Source organism: Sceloporus occidentalis, unplaced genomic scaffold (assembly GCF_023333645.1).
Source record: "Sceloporus occidentalis isolate IW3139 unplaced genomic scaffold, rSceOcc1.0.p SCAF_92, whole genome shotgun sequence".
Taxonomy (NCBI): Eukaryota; Metazoa; Chordata; class Lepidosauria; order Squamata; family Phrynosomatidae; genus Sceloporus; species Sceloporus occidentalis.
In genome coordinates, this window is record NW_028317072.1 from 794189 (window position 1) to 813636 (window position 19448).

Sequence of the window (19448 nt, forward strand, 5' to 3'; positions counted from 1 at the left end):
AGCAACACTCCTTATTTTAAAAGGAAACAAGAGTGTGGCAACCTCAAAAAAGAAAATTAATTTGGGGCTTTCTCCTTAAGGGAGAGGAAACCCCTGCAGCTATTTTAGAAAGTTTAAAAGGTTGATTTTAGGGTTGAAAACCCTTCTCTTTGAAACTTGCCAAATCAGTTCTTTGCACATTTATATGAAGTAGCAGTAATGAGTTTATGTATACTGGGTGCTTCATGTTTAAAGCAGTCAGCATTACCCAGAAACTCAGAATAAGTGAAACCTCAGTAGGCACACCATTAAAACTGCAGAAGAGAAAGCAAGCAGGAAACAACAAATCAAAGAAAAACTTGTAGGTTTTATTGCATATTAGATATAATCTGACATATCCACCCGCACAGGGCCAATGTATGCAACAGAAGACTGTGGGAACAACATCAAGCACTGCTTTCTGCTGACAGAAAATTGTCTCCTTGTTTCATTCTTTGACTAAGGTCCAAAACATACTGCAGAAATAATCCAGTTTGAGACTGCTTTAATTGCCCTGGCTCAATGCTAGGGAACTCTTGGAACTGTAGTTATGTGAGACATTTAGCTTTCTTTGCCTGGGAGTGCAGGTGCCACATTAAACTACAATTCCCAGGATTCCCTAGCCAGGGCAGTTAAAGAGGTCTCAAATGGGATTATTTCTGCAGTGTGTTTTGGACCTAAGAGTCCCACAGTATACAACATTTCCTTTTTCATGGCAATCAAATCAGGGTAGAATGGCTGCTTTCACTATCCTTTCTAAATACCCCTCATTTTCAAGGGATTGGGAATGGTCTATTTCAGATGCACTTTGCCCTAGGTACTCAGAGCCATAATCCAATGGCGGTGTTCTGCTAACAGTGTGATCCAGAAGAGCCACTCTATCTCCCCCCCCCCCCCCGCCCCAAAATGAGGCTTGGCAGTATTAAAAATCTTCTGGAAACAATTTTGGGCATCACAGAGAGCTAAGGTGGGGGAGGGAAGGCAAGAAAATGAATGTCTGGTGTGGCTACTAGCAGAACATTCGATTTACACCTCACAACACACATGAGCAAATTGTCAGGGCAACCAATATGCTGTTGCTCAGCTTCTGTTAGATTACCTTGAATATTGCATTTCCCTAGCCCTTCTAGCCAGTCTAAAATAAAGATAAGTAAGCACATTTTCTTTTTTCCTGCAAATGCATTTAAAACTACAAATTGTCTTATTTAGTCCTATTGTGCACACATTTCTGAACATAAAAATATAATTACATTGACCACATTGAGTAGAAATCTAAAATGGATACATGGGCAAAAGGATTGTGCTTATGTCAGCAAAATTACTGGCATGTCAGCCTTGCTACATCTTAACACAACACTAAGGCTTTCTATCCTCTCTTTAAAAAGTGTATATGAATAGACATACACAGAGACAATAGTATTTTGCAGACAGAACAGTGATCTCACACTACTGCAACATGTTGTTGTTGTTGTTGTTGTGTGTTTTCAAGTTGCTTCTGACTTATGGCAACCCTTGGAAGGGATTTATTTATTATTTGACTTTTCCCTTCTGTATTTCTTAGCTAGGCATCTTGGAATGAGAAGATGAAGGAACTGGGCTGTTGTGCCATGGGGAACAGGCTCTTCCTATCTTCCTGTAGTGTCTGTGAGGGATGGAGAATTAATGATCAAATCTTTACAGTATTGTTGTTGTGTGCCTTCAAGTCGTTTCTGACTTATGGCGACCCCAAGGCTACCTGTTACTGGGTTTTCTTGGCATGAGTTGTTCAGACAGCTTTGCTGTTGCCTTCCTCTGTGGCTGAGAAAGTGTGACTTGCCCAAGGTCACACAGTGGTTTTTATGACTGAGCTGGGAATCAAAACCTGGTCTCCAGAATCATAGTCCAATATTCAAACCATGCTGGCTCTCACTACAAGATTAGAGACACTAGAGACCCCCATAGCGTGACCAAATCTGTATGATAAGGCTAGGTATTGTATGTATCAGAGAAATAAAGTCCCACATAGTACCCTCTACACACACACACACGGTATAATGTTAATGAAATGCAAGTACCTGTCTTCTGCTGAATCTAACCATTTTTCTAATGATATCAGTGTTGTCTACAATAACTAGAAGAAGATGGCAACTTTATCAGACAAGGGTCTCTCCCACCCCTACCTGGAAGTGCACATAGGATGAAGCATTTTTCCTACCATTTCATCATGGCATGGTTTGAATAACATGGAGCATAGATGGAGAAATTCACAACATGATGGCCCTTACACTAATACACTGCGGTGAAGAACAAGTGACTTATTCATAACTGTGGTCCTTCAGGTGGTCATCTTTGAACTCATACAAATGGGTCTTGCACCTAAATGGAATCCTGGTCAGAAAATGTTACATCTGAGTAGCTTTTGGTCAAAATGCTGAGCCACTCCCCCAGAGCACTCAGCTTGCTTAAGCTACTGTCCATCAGCGGCAACATCTGCCACAGAAAAAGAAAAGCAAGAATGCAGAAAGGAGGAGCAGAAGGGGGAGTTGTGTGAGTTCACAGATGACCACTCAAAGAACCGCAGTTATTACCATCACCTTCATCATTTGTGTGTTTGCATTTGTGTTGTATGAGTTGCAGAAATGGGTAATTCGTCAGTTAAATTACTGGAGGCAGGAATACATCATGATAAAACAGGACAAAACTACCTTTCCAGTCTATAATGTGACACAGAAATGAACAAGTGAAGCCAGGGCTGTGTCTGCACTGCAGAAATAATGCAGTTTGACACCGCTTTAATTGCCATGGCTTCATCCCATAAAATCCTGGGATTTGTAATTTGTTGTGGCCCCAGAGTTCTCTGACAGAGAAAACTAAATAGCTCAAAAATACAAATCCCAGAATTCTATAGCACTGAGCCATTGCAGTTAAAGCGGTATCAAACTGCATTATTTTTGCAGAGCAGGTTGGGTCTAGGTTGCTATGGTGCAAAGTGCTGAAATGTAGAATGAACCTTAACAGGATTTGTAACAAACAATTTTGCCATTTCCTGTGCCAAATAAATTGTTTGCTCAAACTTGTTTTTAAAAAGTTGACTAGAAATTGGCAGAAAGGAAGAAAATCTAATCTCTCTTTCTCTCTCTCTCTCTCTCTCTCTCTCTCTCTCTCTCACTCACTCTTTTGATAAAATTACCAACTTGGTAGATGAAGGGAATGCTGTGGATATAGTATATCTTGATTTCAGTTTCCCATGACATTCTTGCAAACAAGCTTGTAGAATGTGGGCTAGACAAGGCAACTGTTACATGGATTTGTAATTGGTTGACTGGCTGAACCCAAAGGGTGCTCAACAATGGCTCCTTTTCATCCTGGAGAGGAGTGACCAGTGGGGTCCCACAGGGCTCTGTCCTGGGCCCAGTGCTATTCAACATCTTTATCAATTACTTGGATGACAGAATTGGGGGTATACATCAAATTTTCAGGTGACACCAAATTAGGAGAAGTAGCTAATACCCCTGAAGACAGGATCAAACTTCAGAATGACCTTAATAGATTAGAAAGCTGGGCCAAAACTAACAAAATGAATTTTAACACAGAGAAATGTAAGGTACTGCACTTAGGGCGGAAAAATGAAATGAACAGATATAGGATGGGTGACATCTGGCTGAATGAGACTACATGTGAAAGGGATCTAGGAGTCCAAGTAGACCAAAAATTGAACATGAGTCAACAGTGTGATGCGGCAGCTAACATGGCCAATGCAATTTTAGGCTGCATCAATAGAAGTATAGTGTCTAGATCAAGAGAAGTAATAGTGCCACTATATTCTGCTCTGGTCAGGCCCCACCTGGAATATTGTGTCCAGTTATGGGCACCACAATTTAAAAAGGATGTTGAAAAACTGGAACGTATCCAAAGAAGGGCGACCAAACTGGTGAAGGGTCTGGAACTATGCCCTATGAGGAACGACTTAGGGAGCTGGGGATGTTTAGCCTGGAGAAGAGAAGGTTAAGAGGTGATATGATACCCCTGTTTAAATACTTGAAGGGATGTCATATTGAGGAGGGAGATAGCTTGTTTTCTGCTGCTCCAGAGCCTGAGACCCAGAACAATGGATGCAAGCTACAGGAAAAGAGATTCCACCTCAACATTGGAAGAAACTTTCTGACAGTAAGGGCTGTTCAACATTGGAACAAACTCCCTTGGAGTGTAGTGGAGTTGCCTTCCTTAGAGGTCTTTCAACAGAGGCTGGGTGGCCATCTCTCAAGGATGCTTTGATTTAGATTACCTGCATGGCAGGGGGTTGGACTGGATGGCCCTTGTGGTCTCTTCCAACTCTATGATTCTATGAATCATTGAAATTTTTTGAGAGGAGCAGTCTGATGAACATAAAAGGCCATAGCCCTCTGAATCTTTAGGGTAGAGATGGGCTATTATGTCAGCGCAGGAGCCATTTTATACGACTGTTGAAATTCTACCTCATAAAACCCATAGGCAATCAAGAAAATATATACTGTATGTTGTATATTTCAGGCAATCCTTTTGCACTATGTCACTTTTATATGCCAAGACACACCCTTTGGAAACTATAGATATTAAGAAGCCTTCTAGCTTATGTCACAATGGCAGAAGATGTTCTTTGCATGGGCAAAGGTCTCGTGCAAAGCTTGACTTATTAAATCAAGATACAGTAGTCCAATGCAGTCATAACAAATGTAAGAAATAAATCTGCTCACACTCGCTGGTTACAGCAGGTGGTTAATCACGAAGGCCATTTCCAGCAGCATCCACACAGTAGGTTACATGTGCCCCCTCTCCAGCAGTCCATAAGACATAAATGAGTGTTCAGGAGCTCTGCTTCCTACTTCAGCCCTTCCTGTATTATCATTATTTCTATCTCATTCACTGTGCTGTGTCTTATCAACATGAATGGGTTTTGATTACAGAAAATTGCAATGAACTACCATCCTGGGTAAGAATGAGACGTAACAATTATGAAGGTATGCATGTTCAGTAACTAATCAAGCAATCTAAAAACAAAATATCAATTTGTTCAGAGACAAATATCTCGAAGAAGCAAATATACTAGATTTCGTTTGATGACTGGGATACCAAAATATTCAAGCAAGATTGAAAAGAAACTTAAACACAAAAACAAATATTCAAATGTAACTTTTTAGAAACATGAAGTAAACAGATGATAAAATCTGTTTAAATTTTATATACTCCCCCCCTCCACATACAAAAACAAACTTTGAGTATTATGTATGCTCTCCCTGCATGTTAGTTGTACAACATTGATAAATAAAAATCTTTGTTTCAGAAAATATATTGTGAGGTGTTTTTTTTTTTACATCCAGACTTAAAATTCAGGCTCTAAGCAGAACTAGATCACACAATACATGGCATTTACAATGGATAATGAATAAAAGGTTCCAATCCTGAGAAATGCTTAAATCACAGAGACAAAAGTAATCAGCATCACCTACAAAGTATATATCAACCTCTCAGAAGCTATTTTTTCTTCTTTTTCATAATTTACCTTTTCCTAATGAAATTATATGGCAATACTGCAGCAGCAGCAGTAGCATTTTCATTCTCATTGTCATTCTTATTTTATTTATTTATACCTTGTTTAAATATATATATATATTCTATTATGAATAAGCACACATACAGACAACAGAGTAACACTGAGCAGTAAAATCTTTCCTCCCTTTACATACATAACATTTCTGCAATCATTATAACAATGAATACATTATAAGAGGCATTAAATAAAAAGAAGAGATTCTTGAATATTAAAACCCATACAGATTACAATACATACAAGAATGTCAGTAGATGCATGGGGATTCATCTGAGGAAGTAGGCTGCAGTCTACAAAAGCTCACACTACCAACTTCTCTCTTTCAGTTAGTCTGAAAAGTGCTACAAGATCCATATATATGTGTGTGTGTGTGTGTGTGTGTGTGTGTGTGTATGTATATATGTATGTGTGTGTGTGTGTGTGTATGTGTGTGTATATATATATATATATATATATATATATATATATATATCTGTATGCATGCATGCATGCATGCATGTATGTCTATATGTTATTTTAAAATGCAATTAAGCAATCTATAGAATTAAAACCATTTAAAAAATTCATTAAAAACAGAAAGTGAAAACCTACAAAATAACATCTTATTAAAAGCCTCATGGCAGTAAGTTTCTAAAAGCCTATCAGAATAAAACAGTTTTCACTTTTCAGCAGAAGGACAGCAAGGAAAGATCCACCCTAGCCTTCCCAGGAAAAAAAATTCCAAAGTCTGGGAGCATCCCTTGGGATGTTCCTTGTTCCTACCAACCACACATGGGAAAGTGATAGGACTTAGAGAAGGGCCTTTCCCAAAAACACAGTCCTTCAGATAGCTGGGGACAAAACTATACCAGACTTTTAAGCCATTACCAGCACTTTAAACTGTGCTGTGAAATAAAGCAGCAGCTAGTGGAATCATTGCAACATGGAAGCTATGTGCTCCCTGTAGTAAGCCCAAGTTAAAAATCCTGTTTTGGCAATTTGCGCTGGCTAAAGATTCTGAACCTCTTTCAAAGGTAGTCCCCCATGTAGAGCACATCACAGTAATCCAGATGAGATGTGACTAAGGAATGTCTCATTGTAGCCAGATCAGATCCACCAGGCACACCAGCCTTAACTGTGCAAATGTACTCTTGACCATCACTGAAATCTGGACCTCCAAGTTGAAGGTTGAGTCTAGGAGGACACCCAAACTGCAAATCAGTTTCTTCAAGGGAAGTGCAATCCCATCCAACACATGCTGAATCTCAATTGCCTGATCTGTCTTTGGTTGACCAGTCAACTTGTTTTCATTCATCCTGTCTATTACAGATGCCAGGCAGCAGGTTATGGAAACAATTTTCTTGGCATTAGTTGGAAAGGGGAGATAGAGCTGAGTGTCACCAGCATATCAGTAACACATAATCCCAAAATTCCAGACAGCTTCTCTCATTTATATATTAAATAATATGGAGGACAAAACAGAACTCTGGGGGACTCAGCAGGAGTTGGGCAGCAATCTCCCAGCTCCACCTTCTGGGCTTTCCCATTTAGAAAAGAACAGAGCCATTGTAAAACAATGCTTCTATGTCCCATCCCAGCAAGTCAGCCCTGAAGGATACTATGGCTAATGGCACTCAAGGCCACCAAAAGGCCCAGTAGAACCAAAAAGGAAAACACTCCTCCTGCTCAGTTCCTGGTGTAGGTTATCCACCAAGGCTATCAAAGTTGTCTCTGTCCCATAAAAAGGCCTGAGGTCAATTTGAATAGATTTAGATAATGTATCTCATACAGGAACCCCTGGAGAAGAGAGGCCAATGTATATTCCAGTACCTTTCCTCAAGATGCAATATTGGAGAGTGGCTGATGAGTTAGACAGCACAGGGAAGAGTTCTTAACAACTGGAATTTATCAGACAAGGAAAATTGGAAGTATAATCCAATGGCAATCCGAGCACAATCATGGGGTTTCACGTTATTGCGTGATAGACTACCACACACAATTTCGGGCAATGGCAAGCTATTTTCGGGCAATGGAAAGTCAGTTTGAATGCAATTTGAATTCATGTAAATTCGCTGAACTAGCAAATTCACATGAATGTGTTCTGACCCCACTTTCTTTTCATTCAAAATTAAGAGAAATTCCTCTCATGTGTTAAACTCCAACTGTCTCCTTTGGGCATGTTGGGATTCTTTTACCCACCTGGCCAGTCCTTCTCTGACCTGTTTAATAAGCCAAGCAGGACAAGGCACTGGAAAACATGTGATGGCTCTCATCTCTCCTAGACCCCTATGCTCATCCTTGGGCTGCAAAAATGGTAAAGCATTATTTTACCTGGACAAACTGAGCCCTGAGTCATATCCACTGGATCTGCAGCAACTATACAGTACAAGACAGAATGAATCTGAGCAATTTTATTTGCAGACTATAGAGCAAATTCTTTACAGCTGGCTGTTAAATGGTGTGAATTATTGCATTGGACAGGGAGTAAAACATCCTAGTTGTAAAACACACTGATTATGGTCCCAATTCAGAGCCCAAAATGAATTGTGATTTGCAGATAGAATTCATGTACACACATTTCCACATTCATTGAGGGCAGCTTGGTCTGCTCTTTCTATTGAAGTGAATCACATTAGAGAAGTATATATGTACTCACCCCTTTCAGCAAAGAGTGGATTTGGTTAAGAACTGTCATTCTCTTGAACACATTTTAAAAATATATTTCACTTTTGGCAAGCAGCTGACCACTGTAGGTATCATATTCACAAAAAAGCTGACAAATCACTCAAGATCTTCTCACAGTCTAAATGGACCTAATTTATTCAGCAGGGCTTGCTAACGTAAATGTACATAGGGTTGCCTATTTATAGTGAAAAATCAAAGTTGGGATATTTACCAGACATATCTCCTCTAACTACCTTTACAGCATGCATTGTAGAGATACAATCCCTAACAGTAATGACACTGGACAGTACCCTTCAAATGTAACCTCAACCATTCAAAAATCTGGAATTAATATGATAAACTGTGCTCAATTAGTGCTGGTATCTGTAAAACCAAGAATTCTTGGAAACAATCAGGTTCAGGGATAAATTCATAATATTCTCAGTATCATGAAGCTATAATGTAGAGCTAGACATGGATATGATGTCTACATATATTTTGTACTATATCTTGGAGCAGGGGAAATGGGTTTTTTTTGTTGTTGCTGTTGTTTTGTTTTGTTTTGTTGCATCTGAAAATGAACAATTAGTATGTGACAGTTTTCTAAAACAGTCTTATTTTCTTTGAAGCATTAGAAACTGTACAACTCTTGGATGATGTGCTTGCTGGTGTTTCCAGGCAATTGATTGTAGGACTGAGGGAGTGCAGGAGAGCTATTTTAGGTGAGTGAACACTGAAAAAAGTGGATACCCCCTCTAACTCCCAATAGGCCACATTCATTTAAACACCTCCCGTTTGCACCCTAAAAGACTGACATTGAATTTTGAATTCATCATCTTCATACTTTGATTATGAGCACTTTGTATTTGTCATAGATGTACTGTATGTATATATGTATATGGAGAGAGAGGGGGAGGGGGAGAGGGCAAGGGAGAGAGCTGGACAGAGAAGAAAACTGACAGGAATAAAATAAACTCATTTGCAATGTGGCACTGCAGATGGGTTCTGTGGATAACATGGATTGCTAAAAAGACAAAGGAACGGTTCTTAGATCAAATCAATCCTGAACTGTCACTTGAAGCCAAAATGACTAAACAGAGGCTGTTGTACTTTGGACATATGACATACTATGACTTATTGGATAAGACAATAAAGCTTGGTAAAGTGGAAATGAATAGAAGAGAAAGACCACATTACAGGGGGACTGATTCAATCAAGGAAGCCTGGACCCTGAGCTTTCCAGATCTTAATAGGGTAATTGATGACTGGGGACCTTATTGATCTCTCATTCATAGAGTTTCCATAAACTGAATTTGACTTGATGGCAAACAGCAACAGCAAACCTTGTATTTTCAAATATCATACAAAGAGTCAGGTATACCACTTTCAGAGAATAAGAATAAGTTTACAGATGCAAATGCTTTAGGACTGTATATTTACTTCATGGAACTATCAACACTAAAATAACCGATTGTGGTAAATTCATACTGTCTTAAGCAGTTAAAGCAAATAGCAGCAATGTGCAATGCTTACTCAGGATTTAAAAGAATATCTATGATTATACATTTTAATAAAACTTGCATTAAAATGATGCTATAATAGCACTAAAAGTGAAAAATAAGATTATGTTCCACATAACTTGCACAAGGCAAGTCCCTTTCATGTCAACAATCTGCTTCTCTTGGTTAGCATATTACAAAATAACAATAGGAACAAAAACAATATAATAATAACACTCGCCATAGTAAAGCTGCATTTTCTCATTGCTCTATTTCTTACACCCATCCAAAAATGGCTTCATCCTAATAGAAAAAGATGGAAAAACATGGTTATAAATGTCTTGCTTACTATAAGCAAATTTATATTGCATATTAAAGACCTAGATTTTTCTTTCAACTTCGCTGATTTGAAAAGTTCTTCCGTTCTATGCCATTTTGTGTATGTATACATATGATTGTATACATATGATTGTATATATGAAAACCATGATGCTTTAAACATGAGACTAGGGTTGTGTGAAGCTAGTTTTTAAAGATCAGTTTATCTAGCCAAGCTAGACATGGTGCTAAATCTGTCACTTAGAAGCATGTCAGGATCTCATTCAATTAATTACAGGCCCAGATTTCCATTACTACTGCAGCAGAGAGGAGGTTTATACTTTCCTTAAAGAAAAGATAAGACACAAACATGTACAGTATACCTATGTAGATTAGATGATGAGTTTATCTAAGTCAGCTTTTTTTCAACAGGTGAATGTTATCTAGTAGATGGAAGAAATCATAATTATTTATTTTCTGAAATTTGCTCAAACCATGGCCTATTTATCATGAAACCCATTTGAAGAACAGCATTGTTCCATTTCCTTTAACAGCAGCTTGGCATAAGATGGGAAGTTTTTACCACCAGTTATATTCCCACCACCTTCATATTTGGTCTACATGGTAAAAGAAGAGATATAATTACAGAACGCTGCATCATCATGCTTTTACTTCACCACATGGAGGCACATTTATAAAGATGGATGAGCACAGCAGAATTATAGGGTTAAAATGTCTTGGAAAAACTAGAAGAGGTCTGCTTTCCAATGCAGCCAGCTAACTCTCTAATGCCCACAGACTGGGTTTCTGCACTAATGGAGTACTCGGTGGCTGATAGGATAAAATGAATAAATGAATAGGAGGCTGTTGTACTCAGTCAATCATCTGCTCTTATGATGGTTCTTGGGGAAATCATAATAAAGAACAAATTAAAGAAGAAAGAACAAGATGGGACATATCCACAGCTTAGGTGTGCAATAGGATTTGTATTCTTTCCATTTCCTAGATTTCATCATGTTAAAAGATTGGCTCTTCTAGAAATATTTTCCTGCCATTAAATGGTATGAGCACAAACTACACTTTATCGGATCTTGTGACCATCCAACAAATTTATTTCTTGGAATTTACACACACCTCTGTTTTTGTTCAGAATATTGATATGATAGTATGTGAAAATATTTAGGTCTTGCAGCTGTAAAATATCAGTCAAGAAAGTGGTTGAGTTAACAAGTCTCCAACTGGCAGTAGACCAAAGAGCTGAAATACATTAAACAACGTATCTTCAAACTCTTACGTATTTTTCAACTAATATGCAAAACCTCTTAGAGAATTTTTTGTGGGGGGAAAAACATACCATCAAAAATATCTCTACTATATCTGAGATAAACTGATGATGGAGCAACCATTTAAACTCACAGAATTTCAACAGAGCCTTGACAATCACCCCACTGTTCAACAAACTCTGAAGGAACATTACTGGAGAATCAACATCTCTGTGCCAGAAAAATGATATGCATCATGAACGCTATCACTGCTATCACTAATTGGATGACCTATATATAACTTTCTCTAAAATTTTAGCTTACACCTTGTACAGTAAACTCATTCATCTAAAAAAAAAGGGGGGGGTTGCTTCAGACAGAAGTCCCCTAATTAACTGCTTTCACTGATGCTGGAAATCAAAATCAAGTGTTACCTTATGATAAATAGGTGGTTTGGGCTTGTTTCTTAAAAAAAGGAGATGGGGAGTAGCCAGCAGTTTGGGGGGGGGGGGATTGGGGTTGGCAGGTCTAGGGAGGCTAATCTTTCCCTTTCAACTTGGACCAGCTAAAATTGTCCCCACTCAACACTGCCCGACAAGCTTCTATATCTTCAACTGGTGATACTTGACCATATGATAGCAGTGCCACAAAGACCAATTCTAAAAGGGACTTCCTAGTGGTCAAGGTGTAGTGTCCCATTACATGAACAAAACTGGGAAACACCAGTATAGTGATATGCCCATCATTATGATAATTTCATATCCTTGTTTTGTCATGGACTCAGAGTTGTTTTACTTACTGTATCAATGCATGAAGCTCCATTGACTGCATTCTCATTTACATCCCTACCTGTGGAAGAATTTCAGGAGAGAGAATGAGTGGCTGACACTGAATGTGAGTGATTATTTTATGGGGAGCATTCTTATTCTATGAAGGAGCATTCTACAAATGGGCTATTTCTTTGCACCAGCAAATTGAGACAGCATTCCAATTCCATTTAAGCTGTTTGCTCTTACCTCCCCCTCAGATTAATTACATACCCTTCCTCGCTAAATAGTATAGAAGCAAACAACAGAAAGAAGTTGAAGGAGGTGTTATTTTTCTTTTTTTCACAATCCCTGAATGGGAGTGGATTGGTCCTTCAGGCCTCCTAGAATGATCATTCACAGTAACCATTCATTCTCAGGCTGACTGAAGGACCAATCCACAACAAGTGGTGCATACCCAAGCTCCACCTCTAGGATAGAAATGCTGCTTTACTCTTCCACAAGTGGTTGAAGAACAGATCTCTGATCGCTGCCTGTCTTAATTTAAATCTGTCTATCTTATAATGTCTAATGAAAGTTGATAGCTCTTTCCATCAGCTTTACACAACTTCAACAACTCCAACTCTGAATGCTACAGTTGTCACCACAGATCTTATGAAATGTGCATAGACCTGCTAAGGCTTTGGTATTTTTGCCTAGTCACAACACAAGTACCGGTATATGCAGCTTTTTATCCACCTAGACAGCATTTGCTTTCTTGCTCTATAGCCCAATGTCCTTGGGTGAAAGGAAACAAAAGTGCTCCAGACCAATAGGTGGCTTTGTTCCGTATATGTAAATATTTACCCCTTTTCTCACATCCAGGAAATGTCATATCTTTTCCAGTAGATGAACTGGATTTGGACAGAATATTTGTATCTCTAGTGACTGAATCCCAGATCTCTCAGACAGAATCTTAGGGGTGAAAGAAAGGTCTATTATTAGTGACAATTTTATCCTCTCAAACTTGCAGACAGCTGGATTGATTGATAATGATGCTAGTTCTAAAACACTACCAGCTGAAGTTACTGCAACAAAAATTCTGCTTGAAAGACAGCAGTCTCAAAGAAGCCTCTTTAAGAGGTTCAAAATATGGTTTCCTCAATGCATTTGACACCAAATTCAGATCCTAAGTTTGAAATCTATGAACAGTAAGTGGAACTTGCAAAGTTGCACCTCTTAGAAACCTCTTAAATATATGTGTGAGCTGAAAAAGGCTTTGTCTTCAATAAAATGAATGACTGGGAGTCTACTTGCTTTTTCATTATATTTGGTCTGAGTCCTTTTGATATGCCATTTTCAACAAAAGCCAATATATCCCTTATTTGTGTAATGTCTGGTGTGAGCGCCACCTCTGGAATTCTTTCCAAGTAGTCTCATAAATGCAGGAGTTGACTGCCTTCTGGGTGCTCAAACTGTTTCTGTCATGAAGGCTGAATATCCTTGTTGCAGCAAGTCTATCTGCTCAACCTCCAAACAGTTAGATTTCAATAAGGACTGGAATGACAAATTGGTCCCTGCAATAGCAGGTTTGTCTTTTGAAGTAGGCAACGTTGTCCCTCTACCCACATGCTTTTCAGGAGAGGAAACCACAGTCTGTGAGGCCACTGCAAAACCAATAACAGAACCTGAGCTCCCTGAAGCCACTATTGGGAGCAACACCTTTGTGAATACCCTGGGAACTGATGCTGACCCAAACAGGAACTGAAGATTACCAGCCTTGAACTGATAATGCTGACTATCGAAACTGAACCTTAGACATTTACTAAACTTTGGATCCACTGGATCATGCAAACAGGCCTCATTCAAATTTATTAAAAGAAAAAAATTTCTCAATTCCAAATTTTCTGTATGATCTCTATCTTAAGTTTACAGTATTGAGCAACTCCATTGAGGTATTTCAGATCCAGAACCAGTATGTAACCCCCATTGTGATCAGCCACCATGAAAAAAGAAGCATAAATGCTCTGAAACTTCTGGTTGTAAGGCATATGTTCTATGGCTCCCATGTGCAGCACATGTTTTATTTCCTGTTGGACTATTTCTCTTTTTATTGTGTTTTTGGAACCAGAAAAACAAGATACCTCCCTTTTGGTCTTTTTCAAAACTGAATATTGTATCCCTTTGAAACTACCTGGAGAACCCATTTGTTTGTTGTTGTTAAGTTCCAAACATAACTGAAAAGAAGCAATCTTCCTCCCGCCAGTATTTTCTTTACATCAAAATTGAACCTGGATTTATTTCATTGTGATTTAAAGCCTCTATACTCTCTCTGTGATTGAAAAAACTCTTCTTTCTCAAAAGGAATAGTTATCACTTCTAAAATATCTTCTGTCTGTATTTCTCCTCTGGATAGTTGGCAACACCTGCTTCTTATCTTTCCCCTTTATCAAAGCTTCCTCTAAAGCCTTTTCAGCAAACAGAAGTTTTCCTTTAAACGAAGTATTTATCAAATTGACCCTAGATTTCTGGTTAGCCTCCCAATGTTTTAACCATAATGGTCCATTGTCATCGCTATTACTGATTTGGCTGTGAATGCTTTAACACAATCAGCTACAAACTGCAATACTCTATCCAATTTGTTTAATGCACACTGAAGCATATGTGCAGAAATCTCTTCTGACTCCAATACCTCCAGTACCCACAGCATTCCTGGTCTTGCAAACACTGATGTAGCTACTGACACCCTGGTGGATAATGCTGCTGCCTCATATGATTTCCTAAGTGCAGCATCATCCATATCCTTCAATGCTGTGTCTCCTTCCTGAGGGAGAACAGCATGAGAGACCAAGGAAGACACAGGACCATCAAGCAATGGAACTCATAACTGGATCATTGTGGGGTTTTTTTCCATATGTGTATAATTTTTTTATTGTAACCAATCAATCTTTTAGCTTTCTGAGAAGTTCATACTCAATTAAGTCGTTAAATATTTCTGGCATTAGTAACTGAACTGTGTGAGATGGAGTTTTCTGTAATACTGCTGCTACTTTACCATTTCTTTAGTTTTCTTAGTTAAACTCTGATCAGAGTCTAAGGGGCAAAACAGACTGCCCCAAAATGGTGGATTGGGGCCACCCCAGTGTTGCTCACCCCTGCGCCGCGGCAATCGCATGCACATAGCCCCAATCTGGCCCATCACCACTGTTTCCTACCAACCTCTGAAAAGGAACATTCTTTCCTGCTCCTTTTCAAGTCCGCTCTTCCAGGTTGAGGCGGCATTGGGGTGGCTTCAGGCTACATTTAGGGCATACATTGTCTAAACATCATGCCCCCAACGCAGCCTGACAGCAGACCTTTTTGCCCATCTGTTTTGGGCCAAAAATAAAGATCAACAATGGGGTTTTTTTGGGCAAGGTGTTTTTTTTAAAGGTCTATAAAGTGTTTTGCCTAAAAGAGCATAGCTTTTCCACTTTCAGTTAAAACTTTCGTGTCTAAGGGATCAGCACTGTCCCAGTCAGAAAGTGCAATAGTTTTTTGTGGGTTTTTTGGGCTATGTGGCCACGTTCTAGCAGAGTTTCTTTCTGACGTTTCGCCAGCATCTGTGGCTGGCATCTTCAGAGAAAGTGCAATCTTCTTCATAATCAGAATCTGAATCTGACACATCATCTCTGCAAGCTGAGATCAATTTATTCCTCAAAGTCAGTGAACTTGTAACATGTTTAGTTTACTCAGAACATTTGCTAGACTTTTCTGGCTTTCGGAAAACCATCATATTCTTGGACTTGTCTACACTGGTGAAAAATGCCGTATTCACCCTGAACCTGGTGCTGGCAGTCCTGATGACATACAGCTACTTCTAGGGAGAATCTATGGGGGGGGGGGGGTTCCCCCCTAACTCAACTTCACTCCAAACTAAGCTCCATCAGGGAAAATCCCAGTGCTTCCCAGAAACCTCAGCATGACTTCAGATTCCTTTGGCATGTGGACAACTGTATTTTGTCAGATTCCTCCTGATCCAGTTGTCTGCGTGCCAAGGGCCACACCACCCCCCTTCCTTGCACTGAGCACCCATTTCTGTTCTCAACAGAAGTGGCAGAATGCTGGACAAGATTTATATTCCTGTCTCTAAAGAAGCAGTGACAATGGCTCCAAAAATAGGGGACAGGCCAATGGGGCCAAACTAGTGTCATCTAAATTGATCTTTGTGCGTAACAACGTAACAGCATACCAGATTTGTGGCATGGTCTGGGGCATAATCCTCCAGACTGGCCCCAAATTAAATGGCTGGTGTAGATGTGCTACCTGTTTCATTTGATAGAATTATTTAGTTGGCATTGGCCAATTTCTGACCTCCAAATCCACTGATTCTTTGTCATCTCACTGAGATTAATTCATTCCTAGGGTATTATTATTCTAATTTGAATTCCTTGGTAAACCATGCTGAGTTATAGAATTCATTGGATTAATCAAAGTACAGTGGGCCCTTGGTATCCTTAAAGGTTTGGTTCCAGGACCTCCATGGAAACCAAAATCTATGGATGCTCAAATCCCTTGAAATATTGTCCCTTATATAAAAGAGCAAAATCAAGGTTTCCTTTTTGGATTTTAAAGAATATATATTTTCAAGCTATGGATGGTTGAATCTGTGGATAATGAATCCTTGGACATGGAGGGTGAACTGTATTCAGTAGATTAAAATTACTTTGAAAGTTAAATGAAGCTCTGTATTTATTATATCCTTTACTATAGATGATATTGCTGCAAGACTGGAATGCAAACTTTGTTGCACAAGTTACATGGGAGCCAATCCTGGCTTCTGGTACCTGTGATTTTACTTCTACGTACAGAGAACACTGAGATGAGAAAATGCAGAAACTGCTCATTTGTACTCAATCTGCGGCTTAAATTTAAAAGGTTTCCTTTTTCTCCTACTTGATTGACAGGAGCTCCTTGTGTGTAAATCACTACATGTGACTGTATGTTTGATTGAGTGGCTTCCTTTAATTGAATCATAGGCTGTCCTGCCTTAATCCCTCCTCTGTACTTGGAATCTGCTAAGTCAAAATGGTCCCTAGGAAGCATGACTGTGATGAAGATACCCATGTGTCCCTTTACTGTCCAGGTAAATCCTTTAATTTTATTTTATCCTTCACTTTAAACTTTTAAAGGTTTGCTCTCTATAACCAAATTGCTGCCCTTGGGTCTTACCATACCCTGTAGCTGTATTGTTGTAGCACAACTAACTCAGAATTCAGAGTACAGTACAGTCTCAATTATCTGACATAAATGGGGGGGGGGGGGGGGGGGGTCGACTGATAGTCGGATACCCAAAAATGTTGGATAATCCGGAGGGTCATTTTGTCTCCAATGAGGGCGTGCATGCACCCATGCCGCCATTGGGGACAAAAGTCCCTCATCTCCCCTCCCCTCCTTCCTCCCTCCTTCTTCCCTCCCTCCTTCCCTGCTTACCTCCTGCTTCCTCTGCAGTGGCGGATCTTCCCTTTCCCCCAAAGGGCTCTTTGGAGCCCTTTGAGGGAAAGGGAAGGAAAGAAGGGAAAGCAAAGCCCAGCAGGGAAGAGGGGGAATCAGCCCGCAACCCCTTTTCCTCTCTGAGGAGGTTCGCCAGACCTGAGGCATCCTCCCAGAGATGCATCAGGTGTGGCAAAGCCTGGCAGGGAGGAAGAGGAGTCGGCCCGAGACCCCTTCTCCTCTCTGAGGAGTTTTGCCTGACCTGAGGTGTCCCTGGAAGGATGTCTCAGGACCAGCAAAGCTCTCCGGAGGAGGAGTCTGCCTGCCCTCTCCTTTTTGGGCCTTTCTTCACCTCGAAAGGACTCTCAGGCAAGCCGGGAGGAGGAGGCCTCAGCATGGGCCCAGTCCTCTTTGTCCCGGACCTTTCTTCTCCCTCAATGGGCTCCCTGGAGTCCTTTGGGGAAAAGGAAAGGGAGGCAGGGACAAAGAGGCCTGGGCACGTGCCTGGTCCTCCTCTTCCTGGAACTCCCTTTTCCCCCAAAGGGCTCTTTGGAGCCCTTTGGGGGAAAGGGAAGGGAGGCAGGGAAGGAGAGGGCTCGGCGGCTGCGGAGGAGAGCCCCAGGCCTCTCCTCGGGGGCTTCATTTTCCTGAGGCCGAAGGGAGTCTGCGGACTCCCTTTGGCCTGAGGAAAACAAAGCCCCCGAGGAGAGGCCTGGCCCAAGCTGGGAAAGTAAGCAGGGAATGAGGGAGGGAAGGGAGGAAGGGAGGAAGAAGGAGGGGGGAGGGGAGGCAAGGGACTTTTGTCCCCAAACCGACATCCCATGCTTCTTCGTGAGCGTGTCACCTGTGAGGCACGCTCACGAAGAAGCATGGGATGTCAGATAATCCAGAATGTCGGTTAACCGAAGGTCAGTTAACCGAGACTCTACTGTATAGTCCTGTTAGTCTGGAATATAGTAGACCAAGGCCTTGTACTGACCAGCACTTTGTACCGGCCTGGGGATGGAGTCAGGGCATCACATCCAGATGACGCACGCCCTTGGTGACACCACCAGGGTGCCATGATGCCAAGCGCCACTCCAGATGGCATGCGGTATCATGATGCCCCTCCAGCACTGTATTCAAATGACATAGCGCCAAAGGGGTGCCATACAACTGTGCCGCCACGGCTATGGCGCCCTTTAGAGGGCACAAAAAGCAGCTGCTTTTGCGGCTCCTTTCTGCACCCTTGGAAGGCTGGATCAGGGCCGCAGCATGAGGTTGCCGCAGCCCCAATCCGGCTGAAGAAGAGGTGGCTGCATGCCATCCCTTAGGGGCTGTTTGTACAGCCCCCAAGTCTACAGAAGCTTATTCAACTTCTTTCACACAGTTAATTTCAAAGGTGCTACAGGATCCCTTTGTTTCAGAGTCACTGGAAGAGTTAAATATTGTCCTTAATACCACTTCTGCTGCATGTTCACATATCAGCAGCCAATGAACCTTTCCTGAGCTCTGCTTGTTTTTTTCACCCTCATTGACCAGTGTGACTGAAGTCTTGGGGGAGGGTTTTGAAATAATTTCTTCCTCCGTTTGTCATTTCTTTTTATTGGAAGGCAATTGAGAATCCTCTGTACTCTTGTGCATTTCCCCCCTTTTCTTTATCAGTTCTGCAGCCACAGTAATTATTTATTTAGCAGAAGAGCTTAAACAGGTTTTAAGTACTTTTTCAAATATAATTTCAATAGATTTTAGAAATATAAGGTGAGTGAGAATTTGAAAAGTTGACCAGCTGGCAAGGCAGGAAATTTAAAACTGAGGGGGAGCTGAGAGTAAACAACACAAATGGAATTGGAATTTTAGGTCTGCTGAAACAAGGGAATAACACACTTGCGGATTGATCCTTAAACTAGCCTGAGAAAAATAGATCACTTTCATTTGTACTGAA

At 40.5% G+C, this 19448-nt stretch overlaps 1 protein-coding gene across 3 annotated transcripts in view; it reads right to left on the reverse strand.

The window, feature by feature from the left end:
- Positions 1–7687: 7687 nt before the first annotated feature.
- Positions 7688–19448, reverse strand: part of CUNH5orf47 (chromosome unknown C5orf47 homolog) — a 29136-nt gene continuing 17375 nt past the window's right edge. Inside the window, exons 4-5 of one of the 3 annotated variants that reach the window (XM_089496703.1) lie at positions 12106–12155; positions 7688–10029 (exon numbers count right to left, since the gene is read on the reverse strand). In XM_089496703.1, coding sequence (XP_089352829.1) covers positions 10003–10029; positions 12106–12155 — 77 coding nt within the window. In that variant the 3' untranslated portion in view covers positions 7688–10002. The remainder of the gene's footprint in view (positions 10030–12105; positions 12156–19448) is intronic. The other 2 variants (XM_089496702.1, XR_016277846.1) reach the window with 2 other exon arrangements.